General features: G+C 38.1%; 1 protein-coding gene across 4 annotated transcripts in view; it reads right to left on the bottom strand.

The window, feature by feature from the left end:
• The window catches only part of DENND5A (DENN domain containing 5A), a 111,223-nt gene that overhangs the window by 69,916 nt on the left and 17,642 nt on the right, over positions 1-23,665 (bottom strand). For 2 of the 4 annotated variants that reach the window (XM_057552521.1, XM_057552519.1), the window contains exon 2: positions 604-675. The exons of the other annotated variants lie outside the window; for them this stretch is intronic. In XM_057552521.1, the coding sequence (XP_057408504.1) occupies positions 604-675 (72 nt within the window). The remainder of the gene's footprint in view (positions 1-603; positions 676-23,665) is intronic. 4 annotated transcript variants of the gene reach the window in all.

Below are 23,665 nucleotides of genomic sequence, written 5' to 3'. Positions count from 1 at the left end.
CAGTAAGAAGCTGGAAAAGTTTAGCACGGTTAATACTGGACACTGTTAGCTACCTTGGCTTTTCTTTAAAATGAAATCATTACTACACTCTTCTTGGGAGAAGAGGGGAGAAAGCACAAAGAAAGATGAAGGATTATATCCATCATTTTTTTCCCCCTAAAAGCTACATTTTGTTTGCTTAAAGTCAACTAATAACATCATAGAAGCATAAATTATTTTAAATTCAAAACGAAGTATGCATTTCTATGATCTCTGAAAAAATACAAAGGGGATTTAAAAATTCAAGAACGTTAAGAGAGCAGATTTCAGGATAAATCTAATGAGCTATTTTGTCAATTGAGAATCATTTGAAATTTCTGAAATTCTCCTTTGTTTTCCCCTTCCCCCTCCTAAAAACATTAGAGCATACTGAAATAAGAACACTGAAGAGAAAAGAGGAAGAATCAAAGAACCCACCACCTAGAGGGATACAAATATGAAAAAAATCTATTGGTCGAAAAAGGCTTAAGAAAGTTAGGTCAAAGGGTGCAAAATGCCACTGGAGAGACTTATATAAGAGCCACCAGAATGCTTTGGGTGTTCTCAATTTTGTTTTGTTTTTACCTTCAGTTGTACTTGAAATGAAAGGGCTGGCACCATCCCTGGCTTTAGAAGCCTGTATGTACTGGCATAATGCTATATGATAAATGAAATAACATAGTATTACAATAAAGCAATGTTATTCAAACTTTTTTGACCATGACCCCAGTATGAAACAAAGTTTATATCATGAAGCAATAAACACACACATGATATATATTAATATATATAAATTTACTTAAAACAAAAATTTCACCAAAAAAATACCCTTACTATATGGAATGTGTTCTCAATTTCTACTCTATATCATTAAAACCAAAAAGGCTAACTGCAGACCTACTAATGGTCACGATTCACAGTTTGAAAAACACTACAAAATAGTATAATGGGATGAAGAGCTCTACAAGTATTAAATTACTATAAAGCCACTAGTGCTTTTTCTAAAAGTATACCCCAAATATTGCTTTTCCCAAGGGACTAGGGAAAAGGGAACAAATTAAATGCACCTAAATATTTTGAATAAATAAATTTAGTAGGAATCATGGAAAAATATGTGGGAAACATGATCAAGGACAATTCAATTGAATTCTATATCTATTTATTGAGTAATCATGTTATACAAGGGCCTTAGGTACTGTGAAGGATAGAGTGAACCAGATGAAACACCCATCCTCAAGGACCTTTCCGTTAAACGTATAGGAAAAAGAACATACACAAATAACAATTTCCCAGGAAGGTTATTATCTGGGAGGCTCCAGCTTATGTGGTCTATCCATTCAGAGCACACTTGCACAGGATCCTGTTCACGTGCTCTAGTTGACAGAATAAATTCTGTTCCAACTAAAGTTTTTATAAGTTGGCTTAGAACCCAAAGGGGCTGGTGATTATTAAGGAAGATGCACTTCTCACCAACACAAGACTGGAATGAACCTAAAGTCAGATAGTCCTTCACTCTAAATCAGCCCAGAGGCACCTTGAAAGTTTTTTAAAACAGAGTTTATATTATATTACTTCTAAGGCACCTGTTCCAGAAACTAATAATGATTCCAGTCAGAGAGTTATTGCTTTTAACAATTAAAACCTTCACTTCCATTTTCTCTCAGGTTTCGTCCACCATCACCATCAGAAGCCCACTTATTCATAATTTTCAACTTCTGACAAGACCCAACCTTCTGTTAGTAAAGCAAGTTCCACAATTCAATTCCTCTAATTTCTAATCCCTTCTTCCAAATTGATTTTTCTGAAACTCTTTTCTAGCAAATTTCATCTCTCAAAATACATTTCATAATCTTCGCTAAATAAAACTGGCAAAATCAGCCGGCAGCTGGTAATACCAGTAGCAACAAAGCCCTACGGCTATGTTGAGCTAGTCTCAGAGTTTTCACTAACATCGGCAAAGAGTGCAAAGAGCCCACCCATGGCAAGCCTGCACTCACTGTACAAAGTAATTAAACAGCAAGCAGCTGACATAAGGTCTTGTCTACAGTCTAACATTCTCAGAATGTATTTTTAAACTGCATTCAGTTCTGAGAGAAGATAACTATTTCTTCCTCCTAAGCTTCTTTATTTTTAATTGTCAGTTTGCTCATTTCTTCCTTAGTAGGCTAGAAAATCCCCTCAGTTAAAACCACGAACTATTTGAACATATACAGGAATCAGGGCGGTTAGCAATGTCCTACATGGAAGCCTTTAGAGAAAGATGTTTTCCTAAGATGGCTACAAGGTGCCCCCTAAGACTTGAAGAGCATTCAACGGATGGAACAGGGGACTATTTAGGGGGAGAATTTTAAACAACCAGTGAGATGTAGAATAGAGCCAGAAGTAAACATGATGAGCTGACCTGGAGTGTAGACAAAGAGGTGGGGGAAGCTGTGAATCACAGGGAGAACTGGCCTTCAGATCCTCTGTCCCCACCACTACCTGTCCACCTCCTGCTCCTTCTTTAAACAAGCTGAGTAAAGAAGTCTTGTTAGAGTCAGTTTCTGAGTAAAGGCACAGCAGAGAGTGCCAATCTCAGACAAAAGTCCTTCTGTGTATTAGACTGGACCAGTAGCAGGAACATACTCTTTTCACTGCAAGGGGAAAGAAGATGTATAAAGAAGAGGTATGAAGGCCCTGAGAACAATCGTGTTCATTATAATCACGCTCTGAAGTGTCAGAAAGTAATAGAGGAAGGAGATCACAAACCTAAGATCTTTTTGTTAAAACAATTCAATCAGCTGCCAAGTAAACTATGAAAAACCTAACAAAATTTTTATCTTAGGTATTGGCATATCCCAATGATCTGTACTGTTCTAGGGTGTGATGGCTTAGGAGTGAATATGATTTGAACCTAATACATTTTTAGAGGGTGTCAAATTCAGAACCAGGCAGATCCATCGCCTGACCCTAAACATGGTCCTAAAGTAAATCGCTTGAGGAAATTGGATCCCAAAGATTACAGTTTATTACATTACAGGTTGCCTGGTTACTAAAGGAGGGGAGGCTGGCTTCAGAATTTTACATGAGCATCTCTGAAAATGGACCCTTACCTTTATATTTGTTATACAGGGCTGACTCACACGATAATTTCTTTTTGAAAGGGCTATTTTATCTTGAAGATTATGAGTTTGGAGGAACTAAGGTGATTGGCAGTGGAAAGAAACAGAACATGTGAAATTCCTTAAAAAATGTATTGACTTAAATAACTTTGTGTTACACATAATTAAAAAAAACCCTTTACACTTTGAAAAAAAAAAAAAATTCAATCTTTCATCATTTACCGAGGGCTGAGTTTTTTGAGAATAAGCAATGGAGACTTATTGCCTCAGGAACATCTACATAGCCCCACCTCCTGAAACCTACACATGTGTCACAGGTCCCTTAAATCCTCAATTATTTAGACCTTTGGAAATTCAGACAATATCAGGAATATGACATCACAACTACTGTCCTATTGTCCTAGAAACAACAACTAATTATTTGCCCAACACAAATGTCAGCAGGTCTGAATATCAAAACTAAGGCCCATTTCTAACGGCAACTTAAAAATTAGTCAACTAGGTATCAGTCTGTCTTTGTGAATCTGCTCCCTGGAAAGTACAGTTCAGATAAAATCACGACAGATTTTTTTTTAAAGCCTGCATGCCTTACAAGGACTTCTAATAGGTTCTTTGTTTACTTGTTCTGCTCTGGCCAAGCCAGAAACAAACTGACATTTGTATTGCTATTAGCCTCTTGGTACTGGCTTGATTTGAATAACCCTGAATGAGGGATGCTTATGCTGAGAAGCTTCAAAGGAACCCCTAAACTCTCTGAAATAATTTACAAATTTTTGTATGAAGACATTTGCATTTTTCTGGGGAGAGGACACAATTTCTATCAGATCTCAAAGGATCTCATGACTCGAAAAAGTTAAAAACCACAGCTCCAAATGTTTATCTTAATTTGGGCAGAAAATATTTTGACCACTTAAAGGTTAACCTAAATGGGCAGGTTTTCATACAATCTAAAATAAAATACACATACTACTAAATAACTGCTTTCTAGGTTGATGATGACCCAAATTAAGACCATTATTTTCTCCTTTCTTATCATGAGACACCTATGTTGATTGTTTCATACATGCATGTCAACAAGTTAAAAAAGAAAAAAAAATATCCTCAAAACTTCTGTCTGAAGTCCTCTGTAAGGTCATCAGAAAATGTTCACCAAGATTTCCAAGTTGTACATTTATATTAAATTTATTACATCTGTGCTTTTAAATGGTAGAGCAGATATGAAAAGGTAGGTACCCAAACAGCTACCTGAGAAAGACCCAATATGGTTAAATCTCAACCTGGTTTATGTTGAACCACACAAAGCTTCTCCAGATCACAGTGTTAGCTTAGATTCAAGCACAATAAAAGTAACCATCATTTCCTGGGAAACTGTTTATGGGACACATCTGTTACATCTACATCTTGGATTAGATATACCAAATAAAATGAATATTTCAATTTCTAAACCTATCAGTAATCAGAGTTTGGATACACTAAAGGAGTTTTACATAAAATTCGAAGTTAAAAAAAAAAAAAAAAAAAAACGGACTTCCCGGGTGGCGCAGTGGTTAAGACTCCACGCTCCCAATGCAGGGGGCCTGGGTTCGATCCCTGGTCAGGGAACTAGATCCCACATGCATGCCGCAACTAAGAGTTCGCATGCCGCAACTAAGGAGCCCACCAGCCACAACTAAGGAGCACACATGCCGCAACTAAGGGCTGGCACAACCAAATAAATAAATTAAATAAATATTAAAGAAAAAAAAACTAAGGACATTTTTATATCTGGTCCCTTGGAGGAGATAGGGAGGATAATATAAATATCTGTGAAACTGAAACAAAACACAAAAAAAACAAAAACTGACTTTGTCAACAGAATAATTTATATCGAGTTTGATGGAAGTTCTGCTTCCAGCGAGACCAACTCTCTTGCAGATAACTATGAACTCCGGACAAAATATAAAAAACAACTACCTGAAGGTACTAGAGAATGAAAAGCAGGCAGATTATGAAGGCAGATGGAGGGTCAACTCTTGGAAAAAGGTAACAACACTGGATAAATGTCCCCTTTTCATGGCTTTTGGCTAGGCAGGTCCCAGTCTGTGCCATGAGAGGTGGCTAAAATTCGGATAAAAATCCATAGTTTTACTAGCTTAAGGAACCGGAGGACAGAATTTAAAGGCAACCACAACAGCTGGGAAGCAAGGGAAGGAAATTCCAGAGAGAGCCAGAGAGGGGGTGCCCCTAACTCTGTGTATAAACGCTGTTCAAATCTCCGGCTGATCCCTGAACCATGCGTGCATGGAACAGGTCCCAAGCAGCTAAGTTAGGGCTAACAGAACTGAACTGAGATTTAAGCGGCCGCTCACTGCTGGGAAACAGAACAAACAAAATTCAATGTTTTTGGAGGAAGGTGACAGAATCCAGAGTCTCTACAACATATCGTACATAATGTCAAGGACACAATCTAAAATTGTTCAGCATATAAAAAAACAGAAAAACATGACCCATTCTCAAGAGAAGAGTCAATCAAAAGAAAACGACTTTGCATTGACCCAAATATTGGGATTAGCAGACAAGGATTTAAAACAGCAATGTTCATAATGAATGAAAAGACAGTACAACGAAATAGACACTATAATTAAGTGGACAGCCTTAACAGCAGATTGGAGATGCAGAAGAGTTAGTGAACTTAAAAACAGTAACCAATCTAACCAATCTAATAGTAACCAATCTAGTAACCAATAGTAACCAAAAAGTAACCAATCTGAAGAACAGAGAGAAAAAAGATTAGTGAGAGAAAGGGTGTGGGGGGGGAGGGATCCAAAGATATGTGGGGCAGCAAGTCTAACATACATATAATTGGAGCCCCAAAGGAAAGGAGAGCAAATGAGGTAAAAAAGAATATTTGAAGAAATACTGATCAAAATTTTCCCAAATTTGGTAAAAGATATAAATTTACAGAGTCAAGAAGCTCAGCTGAATCCCAAGCAGGATAAATACCAAGAAAATCATATGCAGTCAAATTTTTGAAAAAAAAAAGAGAGAAAAAATTTTAAAGAGAAAATCTTGAATGGAGCCAGAGGGAAAAAAAATACATTACATTAAAGAAGAAAAAATGATTGAAATTACTACTGCCTTTTTAACAGAAACAATGGAGATTAGAAGACACGGAACAACACCTTACAAGCACTAAAAGAAAAAGAAAAAAAAAAAAGGCCTTGTCAACCTAGAATTCTATAAACAAACAAAAATCCTTCAAAAATGAAGGCAAAATTAAAACATTTGCAAGTAAAACAAAACTAAGAGAATTCATTGCTGCAGATCTGCACTACAAGAGTAAGAAGAGCCCATCCCAACAGGCTACATGCTGTATGATTCCATTTATATAACATTCTTGAAATGACAAAATTATAGAAACGAACAGGTTAGTGGTTGCCAAAGGTCAGGGATGGGGGGAGGGTGGCTATAAAAAGGCAACCCCAAGAATTCTTGTGATGATGGAACTATTCTGTATCTTGACTGTATCAATGTCAATATCCTGGTTGTGACAGTATACTATAGTTTTTTAAGATGTTACCGTGGGTAAAGGGTACAGGGTAATCTCCCTATATTATTTCTTACAACAGCATATGAATCTACAATTACGTCAAATAAAAAGTTTAATGTATTTAAAAAGTATATTTTTAATTTTTAAAAAGTGTTTTAATGTTTTTAACAACCTGCCAAAGTTTTAAAGCAGAGGCTGCAGGCAACACAATTGAAGCATTCAAAGCTATACCTTGGACAGAGCTCTTTGAAGGCAGCTAAGCTATCCCTCTCTCCAGGCCCAAGACATAAGTGTCACATAAACTGCCTCACCTCACCACATCAACACCAATCCTACAAGGTCTAGTTCACATTATCTACAGCAAGAATGATGAAATTTTTTCCTCTGGTAATGGATATAACCAGGTTATTATGCTATCCTTTGCATACTGGCATCCTGGGATGTCCTACAATTGATCCCGTTAGTGACACTGGCCATCAATTCAGTGCTACTCATGCTATAATCAATTTCCTTCCTGCATTAAAAGACATCACTGTATTTTTCCTGTTACAAACATTTCCGAAACTGACTGCACATCAGAATAGTATTACTACCAACTCATACTTGGGTTTTCAGTTCACGTTGAAAACCAGCTGGTTTTTTTTTTTTTTTTAACTTTGGGTTTACTTTATTTATTTATTTATTTATGGCTGTGTTGGATCTTCATTTCTGTGCGAGGGCTTTCTCTAGTTGTGGCAAGTGGGGGCCACTCTTCATCGCGGTGCTCGGGCCTCTCATTATCGCGGTCTCTCTTGTTGCAGAGCACAGGCTCCAATTGCGCAGGCTCAGTAATTGTGGCTCACGGGCCCAGTTGCTCTGCGGCATGTGGGATCTTCCCAGACCAGGGCTCGAACCCATGTCCCCTGCATTGGCAAGCAGATTCTCAACCACTGCGCCACCAGGGAAGCCCACCAGCTGGTTTTATCTTCAATTCATTTGTTGCCCCAGCATTTCAATTCTCGTCTTCTAGATAATTTCTGAACCCCTGTACAAATCAGAGATCATCTTCTGTCATCTTTGACTAACAGAGCACAATGTAGTAAGAGAAGGGAAAACAAATTTCTAACTAAATTAACCTTGTTATTACTTTTAGATGACTACTTCATTAATATCAGCACTTTTTAAATAGAGACAGCTTTAAAACACACAGTAAGACTAGCAAGCAGAGTTCTGGTAGCTAAAGAAAGCCATCTTACACTGCCCTCATCACTGTCTTCTTCCTCTCTTGTACACATAAAATTGAGGTAAATTCACAGCTCCTGCAGCATAAGTGAAGGAGGTAACTGCTCCTTGAAGAGACAGCCTATACCTTGGCCCACATCACCAAGATGACTGTGGTGCTCAGGAGTCAGACATTTAAAAACAAATATCCAGAATGTAGATAGTGAGCTGCCCCCACCTTGGACAAGCCACAAGGCCTCTTCTAAGGCACTATCTAACCCAGGAAAGCTATTTACCAGGCTTTTCAATGAAAGAGCAATAGAAACCATCTGTTACTCCTATGTGTTCCCCTGAGGAAGATTTGTTCACTTTCTTTCTCAACATATTTTCTTTGTCAGATAACTTTAGATTTGTGTAGACAACCACTACTCTTACTGATGCTTTGCCTCCTGCTTGATATCATCCAGGCACCACACCTAGTCCAACTCATGAACCTAGTATTCCTAAAATGGCTGAACTTCTCATGCACCCGATTTTAACAAGAGACTGAGATTTGAGAACCTATCCAGAGATGACTGCTCCAAACCACAGCTAAGACAGAACTTTGGTAGCAAGGCATCAAGTGTAGACACTGCCTCCCTTTCAGCCCAGCTGAATACCCTGCAGGGCACACATTTGTTGAGCTAACATCTTGAACTAAGATATGTAATTTGCTGTGTTTAGTGGGGAAAGCAAAAAGCTCTCAAATTCATGGTCTTTCAGACCAGTTTAACGAACCCAGTCCTGTGAGATGGAAATACACATACTGTTCTAAATAGAGTGAGGGCTCCCAGAGGCTTTACGTGTGTATACACAGGCACTTTTCTCTATAAGCTGGGCCCTCCGGAAAACTGGGCTTAGGCAAACCCACTGGACTGGAATCTCTAAGTAAGAAATAGCAGAGGACAAATATGAGCAATGGTCCCCATGCTCTCCTCAATACCAAATTTTAAAATAAGCCGCCTAAATTACGTGTAAGCAACTAGCCTAGAAGGGAGGAGAGAGGGTCAAGGTCCCACCATGGCTACTAATTGTATGATCCTAAACAATTTACTGAGTTTTGTGGGTCTCACTTTCCTCAACTGAAAGATAAAGAAGCAGAGAACTAGTTGGTGATCCGTAAAGGTTTTTCCAGCTCGATCATTCCATGACTTAATGACTGCTGGGCCTACAGTCTGACCAAGCGTGGAAATTCTACCTTTCAAATTGTGAGCTCTAGGCGTGCGTTAGTTCTCCCTCTACTGCCTCTCTCTTCCCAAAATCCCACTAAAAACAGTAGTAGAGGTGGGGAAGCATAAACCTATAGAATGAAAGTGAAGATAATAGCAACAAAATTTTAGAAGCTGGGAAGCAGACGGATGAATCATTACTGACAGTAGACTTGAGAAAACTGAGATACAACATAACCTCCAAAAAGCTCAGGAACTTGTAGCATCAGGTACTTATGGAAGTAGGGATTACGACGGGGCTAAAAACAGAGGAATTGATTGAAAGTCTATTTAAGAACCAGCTAGCATCAGCTCATGAATAAACAAAATGTTGTGTAACTACACAATGGAACATTATTCAGCCATAAAAAGAAATGAAGTACTGTTACATCCCGTAACACAAATGAACCGTGAAAACATTACGCTAAGTTAAAGAAGCCAGACACAAAAGGCCAAATGCTGTATAATTTCATGTATATGAAATGCCCAGAAGAGGCATATTTACAGAGACAAAAAGTGGTTGCCAGGGGACTAACTGCTAATAGGTATGCAGTTTCCTTTTGGGATGATGGAAATGTTCTGGAACTAGATAGTGTGATGGCTGCACAACACAGTGAATACACTAAAAACCACTGAAGTGTACACTTCAAAATGCCACATTTATGTTACATGAATTATATCTCAATTTTGAACCAGCTGGACCACCCAGCCCACCCCACCCCACCCCATACCTTTACCACTCCATCTGGCCTCCTCCATTCAAGAAGAAAACAAAGTTTATTCTTTACAATGGATAAATAAAAGAATGAGTGGGGAGGGCAAATGGGTGATGGAGGTCAAAAGCTACAAACTTCCAGTTATAAGATAAATAAGTCTTGGGGCTGTAATGTACAGCATGGTGACTATAGTTTACAAATACTGTATTGTATATCTAAAAGCTGCTAAGAGAGTAAATCTTAAAAGTTCTCATCACAAGAAAAAAAAAACCTGTAGCTATGGTGATAGATATTAACTAGACATTATGTAATCATTTCGCAATATATACATATATCAAATCATTGTTGTACACTTAAAACAATATATTGTTATATGTCAATTATAGCTCAATTAAAATAAAAAAAGAAGGGACTTCCCTAGCAGTCCAGTAGTTAAGACTCCACGCTCCCATTGCAGAGGGCATGGGTTCAATCCCTGGTTGGGGAACTAAGATCCCACATGCCGCACGGTGCAGCCAAAAAAAATAAATTAAAAATAATAATAAGAAGAATGGGTGTCTATACTTGGGATTGCACAGTTATCAAGCATTAACAGCTGAGAAACCACAGACATAGCTGAGAACAAGGGTATCATTCTAAAAATAGGGAAATAAGAGAAGATTTACATACTGAACATTGAGACCCTCAGTGCTCTTCCACTACTTGGCTCTCAGAAAGTTGGCAGCTAGGATTATGCCCTCAAGGCAGAGATCTGAAGGAGCATTTTATGTGAACCTGACCAGCACAAGAAAAAAGACCTAGAGATACTGATGGTACAGGGAAAAAACTACACAGCCAAATCATTCTATAGTGAACCTCTCAGTAACCAAACCCCACCTATCAACACAGAGATTCCAATCAGCTTCTTGGTGCATTATTCTTAGATGTAATGCATAGCCAGAGATCATGAGGTGGAAAATAACTCCCCACTCCTTAAGGATGGGCTGCTCATAGGAAAAATCTGACAAACGCTACCAAATCTGACAAACATTGGAAAAATCTGACAAACACTATCAGGAGATCAAGATAAACATCCACAATGATAAGTCATGTTGAGAGTATGTATGTATTCCTGATATAATATGATGAAAATGATACTTTACCTCTGTAGTCTTCCTCTCAAAAAACCATAACCCCAGTCTAATCATGAAGAAAAACATCACACACATCCCGATTGAGGGACATTCTAAAAAACAGTTGACCAATATTCTTCAAAACTGCCAAAGTCATCAAAAAGAAAACAAGCCTGAGAAAAGGTTACAGCTAAAAGAAGCCTAAGCAAACATAACGACTATTTATAATATGGTATCCCGAATGGGGAATACTGGACAGAAAGAGAGTTATGCAAAAACTAAGAAAATATGAATAAAGTATGGAGTCAGTCCACTAAGTCTAATATTCAAATAATAGAATCCCATAAAGAGAGAACAGAGAAAGGGGAAGATCTTATCAACAAAATTTCCCAGAAATGAAGGGCATGAATTCCCAAATTTGCAAGTACACTCCAACAATCCAGCACAGTGGATGAAAACAGACCCACACTTTAATTATAATAATGTATCAATACTGGCTCACTAATTGTGACAAATGTACCATACTGAATGTTAAGATACTACTATTGGGGAAACTGCGTGTGGGGTACATAGGAACTTCCTGCACTATCTTCACAACTTTTCTATAAATTTAAATCTATTCTAAAACAATTTATTTAAAAGATTTTTAAAATTATATACCATTTAAACAAAATGTCCAGAATAAGCAAATCTACAAAGACAGAAAGTACATTTGTAGTTGCCTACAGTGGGTGGATATGGACTTCATGATATGTAAATTATATCTCAATAAAGTTGTTTTAAAAAAAAATAAAGAGACAAACAACAACAACAAGCTTGTGGAAATTTAAAAGGTCTCTGCCAAAACTAAAATTAACCAAGAAAGATGTATATATGGGATGTGCAGCAAACTAGATCTATCACAAGAAAAGTGTCGCAAAGTATAACTCCAAGATAAAGGGACAACCTAAGGTATTAGCTGTGCAATAGGCCTAGCAAGCCAAGATTTCAAATGATCCAGATTGATGGAGCTAGAGCAAGGATCCATAGTTTGTGTAAGATTCTCAAAGGGATCTGTGAACCAAAAACTACCATAAGCCACTGCTTCAAAGTATCCATTACAGGTCTCACCCAAGGGTCAAACCACAACAGACTCCTATAACAAAAAGAATCTCTCAGATGTTGCAAATCTCAAAGAGAAGAAATATAGAGAGTAATGAAGATTAACACAGTTTTCCTAACTAGATATGATCATGTACAAATAAAAGGAAAGAAAGGAAACAGAGGCACAGTTAAAGCACTCAAGAAGCCTTGTGAATGTGATTTCAGATGAAACTTGATAACCTTACTCTACAGAGCTTAAGACATCCTGAAGATAATGGTATTTTATTTAATTTTGTGATTTCTGTCCTACCTATCTCAAAAAATAAAATGACATAAGAAAAATCATATAAAAATTTTAAATCAGAAGAACATTAAAAGAAGCAAAAAAAAATAGATGTTAAGTACCTATGACATACATTTCCCATAAATTGCAAAAAAATGATAGTTTGCTTATAATATATATTTTTTACTGAAGTATAGTTGATTTACAATGTTTCAGGTATACAGCAAAGTGACTGTTATATATATCTATACATATACATACTTTTTCAGATTCTTTTCTATTATAGGTTATTACAAGATATTGAATATAGTTCCCTGTGCTATACAGTAGGTCCTTGTTGTTTATTTTATATATAGTAGTGTGTATCTGTTAATCCCAAATTCCCAATTTATCCCTCCCCCCCACACACACCTTTTCCCCTTTGGTAACCATAAGTTTGTTTTCTATGTCTAGGAGTCCATTTCTGTTTTGTAATTAAGTTCATTTGTATCATTTTTTAAGATTCCACATAAAGTGATATCATGATATTTGTTTTTTTTTAATTTATTTTTATTTATTTATTTTTGGCTGCATTGGGTCTTTGTTGCTGCATGAGGCTTTCTCTAGTTGCGGCGAGCACAGGCTACTCTTCGTTGCAGTATGCGGGCTTCTCATTGCGGTGGCTTCTCTTGTTGTGGAGCATGGGCTCTGGGCACGTGGGCAAGACACAACACGTGTTGTGTCTTGCGGGCTCTAGAGCGCAGGCTCAGTTGTTGTGGCACTTGGGCTTAGTTGCTCTGCAGCATGTAAGATCTTCCCAGACCAGGGCTCAAAGCCATATCCCCTGCATTGACAGGTGGATTCTTAACCACTGCGCCACCAGGGAAGCCCATCAATATGAATATGTCTTTCCTTGTTTGACTTACTTCACTTAGTATGATAATCTCTATGTCCATCCATGTTGCTCCAAATGGCATTATTTCATTCTTTTTTATGGCTAAGATTCCATTGTGTATATATACCACATCTTTTTTATCCATTCATCTGTCAATGGACATTTATGTTGCTTCCATGTCTTGGCTATTGTAAACAGTGCTGCTATGAACACTGGGGTGCATTACAATATATTTTTAAGTAATTCAAAACAGAAAAAATTATGGAAAGAAATACACAAAATATTAAACATGGTTATGTTACTTCTAGAAGGCTGGACTATGGGTGATTGCTATTTTTTTCCTTATGCTTTTATCTACTTTCTAAATTGCCTACCTTGAGCACGTATGATCTCAAGATAAAGAGATTATACTAAAAAATATGCATAATTTAATAGCACATTTCTCTTGAGCTGGTAAAGAGAGATTTTTTTTTAAACTAGGATTTAGAACACTAATTAATTCCTAATTTCTATACTGCAAAATTTAGATATCTTAACAATATTAAAGTACAAGGATTAAAAAAAAACTCTTCCTATTTATATGCACCAACTTAAAGGTGAATACTAGAAGACTAATATTAATCACGTAGTTATTTTAAACGAAAGAAACGTGTATTAAAGTAGTTAAACAATATTAACACAGTATTTGAAAACTGAAATGAACAAAACTTTAACTCAAAGCCAAAACAACTGTAGGAGTCCTGACTCATCACCTACAAAGGGATTCGCATAGCTACATTATTCATTGATAGCAAAAAGGAGAATAACCATCACTCCCTGCCTTGTTACTAAAAGCCCTCTTGGGAGGAAAAAGTATTTGAAATTCATAACCCAGTACTACCTTATAGTGAAAAATCTACCAAGGCTCTAGATTTAGTTTCCAACTTGAGTCAGCATTGTTCTCCCTTCCCAGATTGCCACAAGTGAGTAAAGCAGGGCCTCCTCACAAATAAAATTTCAAGATAATTTCCTCCTTCCCAGATTTCTGCTCACCCAATACCCACTTTCTCTGCGTTTTTGCAAAGATTTCCAAAGAGGAAAATACAAATCTTTTCCTTAAAGCCCTCACTATCGGAGTTTTCTCTATATCTTCTTTAAGTCTTAGAAAATGAAAAGCATTCCTCCTCAAAAGGTCAATTTCATGAACCCAAACTTTCCATAATTATCCACACATTACTCCTGCACATTTCCTCTACTCTTGGCATAATACAGAATGAGAAACCTTGAATGCAAAAAATGAAAAAATATATATACTATCTGAAACTCACTGAAAACATTTTCACACAGTATATTATTTTATTAAGCTTCACCACAACCCTCAGAGGGATTTTACAGATAAGGAAACTGGCTCAGAGATAATAAGTCACCAATGGGTATAAGGCAAAATGGGATTAGAAACCCCTCCAGACACCCCATCCAATGTTCTTTACACATACTACACGAGAGTGTATGTCTCTTAGAACTTTAAAATTTAGAGCAGTCAAGAAGTAAAATCTTGGTGTAAGAGTAAGTAATCTTCATCAGAAGGCTAAAAAGCCATAAAACCCCAAGCTCTCTGCTGTGATACAAAGCAGTATCCTCAAGCCACAGGTCATAATAGGGGTTCCTCCCCAACTAAAGCAACCCAAATCTCCTGGATCCTTTCACTGCACCAAGCACCATCAATCTCCAAGTTGCCATACTCTTTAGCAGTTAGGACAAAGATGACCCCTCAGAGCCTTCTCTTGGTACTAGAGATCCACAGAGAGTGAAAAATGAGGTTAAACTGGGGGCCCAACCTGCCAGTAACTGAGCTTAGTAAGAGGAACATGAACTCATGAGGCTAGGGCTTTCTATCAGCCCTGGGAAGAAAACCAAGACTAAAAGCCACCACTGTTGCCAAAGCTTTAGATGAAAGCTTCTTAGAAAGAGTCCAAGGAGTAAACGCTATGTTAATTTTTTCTCTCCACCTTCCCAATGTCCATTGTCTTCTACATCTCTCATACTCTCTTATCTGGATAGACTATGAAAATTAATCAGTTCCATTTAGATCAACAACCTTACAAACACTGATCCTACTTTTCCTAGAAAATCATAGGTCTGCTAAAATGAGGACCCTAGCAGAATGACTAACAGGGTAGCAATTTTCCTGCAACAGTTATTTATAGAAGCAATAGTGGCAGCTGATAGTCTTCAAGCTATTACAGTCAAATACCATCATTTCTCTTTTTTCCCCCACTATTATTTTTCACACAGTCTGTCTGGCATATTCTTGTTTATTTTACTTGTTCCTCTAACTTTTTAATCCTAGCTTCCATTACCATGCTATAAATAGCATATGTTATGGCCAAATTTGACTCGACATTGCCTAAACATGCCCCATAGCTCCCTGCTCATCCACCTTTTACCTGCCCCACTCACATCCTCAAGCCTAAGTTGTTCCTATCCTTCAAGACTTCATTCAAATGCCACCTTTATTATGCAGCTAACTCTCTAATTGAGCTAAAAGGCAGTATCTTAAACTGACTTCACTGAAGGCAAAATTTAGTTAATACATTCCTATCCTTCCACCTGTTCCCAATGAAAGCTCAGTTCTTCTGAATAGAACCAAATTTATCCTTTTTTCCAGACTGTTAACACGCCTTGAAACTTTGGTATAGCAGTCAGAGAATTAAACACTGAAATGGTTCCAACACACTAAGTGACACCTTTGAAAGAAGCTCAACCAAACTAGCACAACATCACAAAAGCTGTAAAAAAAAAAAAAATCCATACCCTTTGACCTGCTAAATCCACTAAAATACCACCCAAAAGGCACCAGGAAAAAAAAAAAAAAAAAGCACCCACTAAAATAGCACTCAAATAGCATTTTTTTAAAAAGCTACTTCTCATAGTAGAGCTATTAACAACTGCAATAAAAAGCAGAAAAGCAAATGCTTAACAAGAAGATAGTTTGGTATATTAAGGCACTGGAATACAATCTAACCATTATAGCAACATACACAGGAAAAGAAAAAATTCCCAATTACAATATTAATTACAATTGGGCTAAGAACCCTAAATACAAACAAGGTTGATCAAAATTTTTAGAGCCAATGGCTCCCAACTAGAAGCCCATAAAGCCTTTCTTCCTTTATGGCTGAGTTGGGTCTTTGTTGCTGCGTGCGGGCCCTCTCCAGTTGAGGCGAGTGGGGGCTACTCCTCGTTGCGGCGCACGGGCTTCTCATCGCGGTAGCTTCTCCTGTTGCAGAGCATGGGCTCTAGGCGCGCGGGCTTCAGTAGCTGTGGCTCGCGGGCTCTAGAGCGCAGGCTAAGTAGTTGTCGTGCATGGGCTTAGCTGCTCCGCAGCATGCGGGATCCTCCAGGGCCAGGGCTCGAACCCGTGTCCCCTGCATTGGCAGGCAGACTCTCAACCACTGCGCCACCAGGGAACCTGGGGGGCATCACTTTTAATATTTCAAAAAGCTATACTATATAAAAATATTATATAAACTAAAAGGTCAAATTTCTTTGCCTTGGCTGGAAGTACAGACATACCTGAGAGATATCGTCGGTTTGGTTCCAGACCACCACAATAAAGCAAATATCACAATACAGCAAGAATGAGTCACACGAATTTTTTGGTTTCCCAATGCGTATAAAAGTTATGTTTACGCTACACTAGTAAGTATGCAATAGTATTATGTCTAAACAAACAATGTACATATCTTTTTTTTCTTGATTTATTTATTTGGCTGTGCAGGGTATTAGCTGCGGCACAAGGGACCTTCCTTGCCATGTGTGCGATCTTTTAGTTGTGGCATGCGGGACCTTTAGTTGTGGCATGCGGACTCTTAGTTGCGGCACATGGGATCTAGTTCCCTAATCAGGGATCGAACCTGGGCCCCCTGCACTGGGAGCACAGAGTCTTAACCATTGGACCACCAAGGAAGTCTCCAACATATCTTAATTAAAAATACTTCATTCTAAAAAATGCTAACCATCACTGAAGCCTTCAGCAAGTCAATCTTTTTTGCAATAATAACATCAAAGATCACTAATTACAGATCACCAGAGCAAATACAATAATAATGAAAAAGTCTAAAATATTGCCAGAATTACCAAAATGTGACACAGAGATATGAAGTGAGTAAACGCTGTTGGGAAAATGGAGCTGACAGACTTGCTCCATGCAAGGTGGCCACAAACCTTCGATCTGTAAAAATGCAATATCTGTGAAGCCCAATAAAAGGAAGTGCAATAAAATGAGGTATACCCATATTAACCCCAAGTTGTACTTCTAATTATTGCAAGGCAATCAGAAGTTATAATTGCCAATAATGTACCTTTGAGAATTTTTTAAAATCCAATTATAATTTTATAAATGTGGGGGGGGGGGTTAAAATACATAAGTTTTTTCTAACTCTTTATTATGAAAAGTACAATGAATTACTGTGAATCCATCATCCAGTTTCAACAAATATGAATGCATGTCCAATGTTACTTTATATCTGTACACCCCCATACCAAATTATTTTAAAGCAAATCTTGACATATTTTATCTAAAACATTTCGGCATGTGTCTCTAAAAAATAAGAGCTTTTTTTTCTTTTAACGTAACCATAATACTATTAATACACCTAGAAAAATTTGACCAAAAGAATCCTTAGTCAGTGTTCAAATTTCCTTAATTGTCTCATAATGGTTGAACCTAGCTTTTCAATCACTGAGTGGACTTAAAGGAAAATACTACATAACGGCCTTTAATAATTAAAAAAAAAATTGTTTCCAGGAATTTTTTAAATAAAATTGTTTAACAGCATGAGGAGAAAAAGAGGCAATTTCTCTGTATGAATAAACCACAAACAAATTACAGAAACTTCAGGTCTGGCATAAGATCAGGAAAGAGGGATGGTTAGAGTTAGACATGATTCTCAAAATATTTAACAATCAGTACAATGTGGGCACCAACCAATCAGGACAAATGCTAGCCATACACATATAGTATACAAACGGGATATCAACCCTGGATAGAGAGAGCCCTGACTAAGGAACAAGCAGAGAGGCCTCAGGAACCTGCTTCCCATGCTGAAATTCAACCCTGCCGGCGGTGGAACAATAAGCTACAACCACAGCAGTCACACGCAAAGTTACCACAAGGTCTTGATAAACATATCTTCTATTTGGCACAGCTGTTAACTGCTGGATTACTATAGCTGCAACTGTTCATTCAAGCATCTATCATTTGAACTAGGCAAAGAAAGAACCCTCTTTTAAGCAAATGCATGGAAAAGCAGAAAGAGTTCTTGATTCTAGCATGACCTAGAATATAGGCTGTCTGTCTCTAAAAGTTAAAACCATTATCTGGCACTGATAACTAGGAAAGTTAACACCTGAACCTACTGCTTGTAGGTCACAGCTTTTCTTCAGTTTTTTTAGCTTGCTATAGAATGTAAAAGATAGTCTTGTATGATTATCTAGAATCCTTTCATAACCATAGGCCATGCCCTGACCATTTTAAAGTAAACGTAAAACAACATACCTAAAGAAAAGGAAGAGGGAGAGCTCTTGAAAGGACACAAGAAAGCCTGGAATTCTAGGCCTGGTTCAATATACAATCAAGACTTATGCCCATCACTTTTATCCTCCTGGATTCCAGCTTCTCCACCTTCATATAAGGCACCTGCCAATTTCCCCAGTCTCACCTCCTACCACCCTCCTCTTCCCCTTTACACACTATCTGTACTAACTCACTTGTAGTTCCTCAAATATGGCATGCTTTTTCATGCCTTCATTCTTTTTGTAGATGCTATTCTCTGCCTAGAGTGACCTTCATACCCTTCTTTGCCTGCTTAGCCAAAATTTACATTTATTCAAGTGAGTGCTATCAAAATCTACGGTAGTCCAACAATGTTGCCGTCTCTCCATCTCCAAGTTTTTCTGGAACTCTTCTGTGGGAGCTACTGTCAGAGCTATATACTGGTCAAAAACCAAATCTGCTCCTTTGAATGTAGTTCATATGATATTTTCAGGTCCCTCACCACCCTAGATCCTAGAACTGAAATCAGTACTCTACCTAGGTGTGGTCTAACTAACATCGTTTAAAACAGCACTATCCACTCGCTCTTTCAACAACATCTATTAAGAAAAGCTAAAACCACAACTTTTCGTCAACCAAACCACACTTTTGCCATAAATCCAACTTGCAGCCAACTACAAGCCTTACATTTTTGTGTTGCTATTAAGTCATACCTCCCTTCTATACTTTTACATTACCTATTTCTTTTTTTCCCCCCTTGGGTTTTTTTTTTCTTTTTTTGGCCATGCCACGCAGCTTGCAGGATCTTAATTCCCCGACCAGGGACTGAACCCAGGGCCACAGCAGTGAAAGTGCCAAGTCCTAACCCCTGGACCGCCAGGGAACTCCCTGCATCACCTATTTCATCATACAGCTCAAATCTCTTATTCCCAACTATATCCTAATCATTCCCTTCAAAACATTCTTGAATCAAAAAATGGTAGCTCATTTACCAACATGAGCTACCATACTCATGAAATTGTCATACTGAGATTGTCATACTGAGTGAAAGTCAGACAGAGAAATATCGTATGATATAGTTTATATGCGGAATCTAAAAAGAAATGATACAAATGAACGTACTTACAAAACAGAAACAGACTCACAGACTTAAGAGAATGAATTTATGGTTATGGGGGGCGGAGGGGGGGAAGGGTGGAGGGAAGGGATAGTTAGGGAGGTTAGGATTGACATGAACACACTACTATATTTAAAAAGGATAACAGACAAGGACTTACTGTACAGCACAGGGAACTCTGCTCAATGTTTTTTGGTTTTTTTTTTAAAGAGTTAAGATCCCTTACTCTTTTTTTTTTTTTTAATATTTACTTATTTATTATTTTTGGCTGTGTCAGGTCTTAGTTGTGGTGCGAAGGCTTAGTTGCACTGCAGCATGTGGGAATCTTAGTTCCCCAACCAGGGTTCGAACCCAAGTCCCCTGCACTGAAAGGCGGATCCTTAACCAATGGACCACCAGGGAAGTGCGTGGCAGCCTGGATGGGAGGGGAGTCTGGGGGAGAATGGACACATGTATATGTACGGTTGAGTCGCTTTGCTGTGCACCTGAAATTATCACAACATTGTTAATCGGTTATACTCCAATATAAAATAAAAAGTAAAAAAAAAAAAAATGGTAGCTGACAGTGTTCCCCTCTTCTACTAGTCTACTCCCTTAATAAAGAAAATGTGGTTAGTTAAGTCACTAACGTATTCTTAGTGGGTCCGTGTTAGCTCCTAATAATCACAGTTTCCTCTTCTAAATTCTCATATTACGTCCTTAATAAACCATTCTAGATTTTGACTAGGAATATGTCAAGCTCTTACCTTCTTCTCAGACTTGAAAATATGTCTTTTGTGGTGATTCTATGATTCCTTACAGGTTACTGACAGTGACTAAATGATAATCATACCAAAATTCTTTCAGAACTCTGGGGTGTAATTTATCCGGGTCAGGAGACTTGAATTCATTCAGAGGAATTAAATGCTCCTATGTAAATGCTTAATGATCTCAGGTTTCAGTCTCCTCTTACCAATTCAGTTCTATCCTTGCCAATCTATTGCTAATTTACCATGACAATGGAGGGGGGAGCTTCTGGGGCCATTTAAGTCTTGGAAATATTTTTTTCAAATGTGGTTATTTGGGATATCACATTTAGAGTATCACCCAGTATAAAACATCCTTCTTGAAGAACTATTTATCACAATAAAAGTTTCTTCTTTTTTAGGGTTCTTCAAAGCAAATCCATAAAACTGTTAGAGGAAGCAGAGATGGTAATTATAACACAGTTCTTCTTACCACAGCAGCAAAAACCAAACCAGCCAACCTATTCCAAATGAGGCTAAAGAAGAATTTTGAAAATGAATACACTTCTGCTACCACAGAGAGGGAAGAAAATGTGTCGAGCCAAAAATGTTAATTGTCTCCCAAGGTGAAAATATCCCCAAAATTCATCAACATATCAACCCACAGATATTTACTCATTGTGCAAGACATTTAATCAAAACATTCATCCAAAACCTAACATCATAATCACACCCTCTCAACAAATCCAAGCTATAAATATAAGCACAGACTGATGTTTTCTCCACTCAGCCACCGGATAGAGACCCTGTCTACCCCACATTCACCTATTCTGCGACATTACTACATTATTCCATACTCAAGCAATTTACCCATTAATCTTCATTGAGTTCCTACTGTGTAGCACACTGCTCTATGCCGCTAAGTGCTATAGAGACATAAAAATTTATCATTCAACAGACTTCCTTGGTGGCGCAGTGGTTAAGAATCCGCCTGCCAATGCAGGGGACACGGGTTCGAGCCCTAGTCCGGGAAGATCCCACATGTCGCGAAGCAACTAAGCCCGTGCGCCACAACTACTGAGCCTGCGTTCTGGAGCCCGTGAGCCACAACTACTGAGCCCATGTGCTACAACCACTGAAGCCTGCACACCCTAGAGCCCGTGCTCCACAACAAGAGAAGCCACCGCAATGAGAAGCCCACTCACTGCAACGAGAGAAAGCCCATGCACAGCAACGAAGACCCAACACAGCCAAAAATTAATTAATTAATTAATTTTTAAAAATTATCATTCAAAACCAACCCCTCCTGGAATTCATGAACACACTTGAGTAAACTTGTATCTCGTCCTCCAGGCAGACAGGCCTCAGAAATCTGAATGGGCCTCTCATCCAGATGAAGCTAGGAAGGTACTGCTGTATATCCTGTGGTACAGATACTATAACAGTGGAAGAAACAGGACTTTAATGACAGCAAATCTAAATTCAAATACTAGTTCCATGTCTTGTTGAATTTTAAGTAATATGCCCAAGGTCTCTCTTCTATAAATCTGTTTCCTCACCTGTAACGCAGGGATAATAATACCTATTTCATAGGTGTATTGAGAGGACTGAGTGTGTAAATATGTGTAAAGCATATGGGACATACTTGTATGGAACACAAGAGGCAAAAAAACAGCCATACATGCAAGAATCACATCTAAACCTTCAACCATGAAAACAAGACACAGAAATGCCCTGGAAATTCCCAAATGCTTCCCCAAAAGGAAGCCTCTACTGCATGAAAGTGACAGCATTTATCTGTTTCACAGAATGAGTACCAAAGCAGAACCCAGCAGGAAACATGGCTGTACCAAAAACACTAAAATGCCCCTAAATCCAAATTTCAAACCACAGCTCACAAGGAAGCACCCAACAGTCTTCTTTCCCAGAGTGCCAAGATTTAAGAATCTGGGAGCCTCCTGTCAGGTTACCCTCAATAACAGAAGAGAATTATCTTCACCCTTAAGGCCTTTTATAGTAACAACCTTTTTTTTTTTTTTTACAGAGTTTCCTAAACCACTAAAATTTTACCAATTGGTACTAAATCAAATAACAATGACTGGGCTTCCCTGGTGGCGCAGTGGTTAAGAATTCGCCTGCCAAAAAAAAAAAAAAAAAAAAGAATTCGCCTGCCAATGCAGGGGACACAGGTTCAACTCCTGGTCCGGGAAGATCCCACATGCCATGGAACAACTAAGTCAGTGCTCCACAACTACTGAGCCTGCGCTCTAGAGCCCATGAGCCACAACTACTGAAGCCCGCATGCCTAGAGCCCGTGCTCCGCAACAAGAGAAGCCACTGCAATGAGAAGCCCGCGCACCGCAACGAAGAGTAGCCCCCGCTCGCCACAACTAGAGAAAGCCCGCACACAGCAACAAAGACCCAATGCAGCCAAAAATAAATAAATAAAATAAATAATTTTCTAAAAAAAAAGAACAATGGCTGACATTTGTTTTACTAAATGTGTATTAAAAGCACTGTATTGGTCATTTCAAAGCCTTGTTGTACTTTGGGCCCAGATGTGAGAGCAATGGAAATGTTTCTCTTTCACTCTATAGAATGCTGATAAATGGTGTGCACCCGTGCATGCAGACACACACACACACACACACACACACACACACACACACAGATGGGGGAGCTTCTTCAGGCAGTACAGAATTGTGTTATAGCATAGTGCTTGAAAGAGTTAGCTCTGGGATTTCAGATCTAAATGTGAAAGGTAAAACAATAAAAGCTTTAGACGGAAACACAGAACATCTTTGTGACCCTGCAATAGCAAAGATATCTTAAACAGAATACAAGATGCATGAAACATAAAGAGAGAAAACTGATAAAATGGATTATAACTAAAAATTTCTGTTCTTTAAAAGTCACCGTGAAGAGAATGAAAAGGAAATACACAAATCACAAGAAGATACTTGCAATACATATTACTGAAAAAAGAAACATATCTAGAAACATATAAAGAATTCCATTAAATCAATAAGGAAAAAAAAGACCACCTAAAAGAAAAATGGCAAAAGACTTGGATACTTCTATAAAGAGGATATACAAATATCGGATAAACCTTTGAGAGGTACTC

Source organism: Balaenoptera acutorostrata, chromosome 9 (genome assembly GCF_949987535.1).
Source record: "Balaenoptera acutorostrata chromosome 9, mBalAcu1.1, whole genome shotgun sequence".
NCBI classification, from domain to species: Eukaryota; Metazoa; Chordata; class Mammalia; order Artiodactyla; family Balaenopteridae; genus Balaenoptera; species Balaenoptera acutorostrata.
The sequence above is the reverse complement of the archived record's forward strand: the minus strand, read 5'-3'. Positions and strand labels throughout refer to the sequence as shown.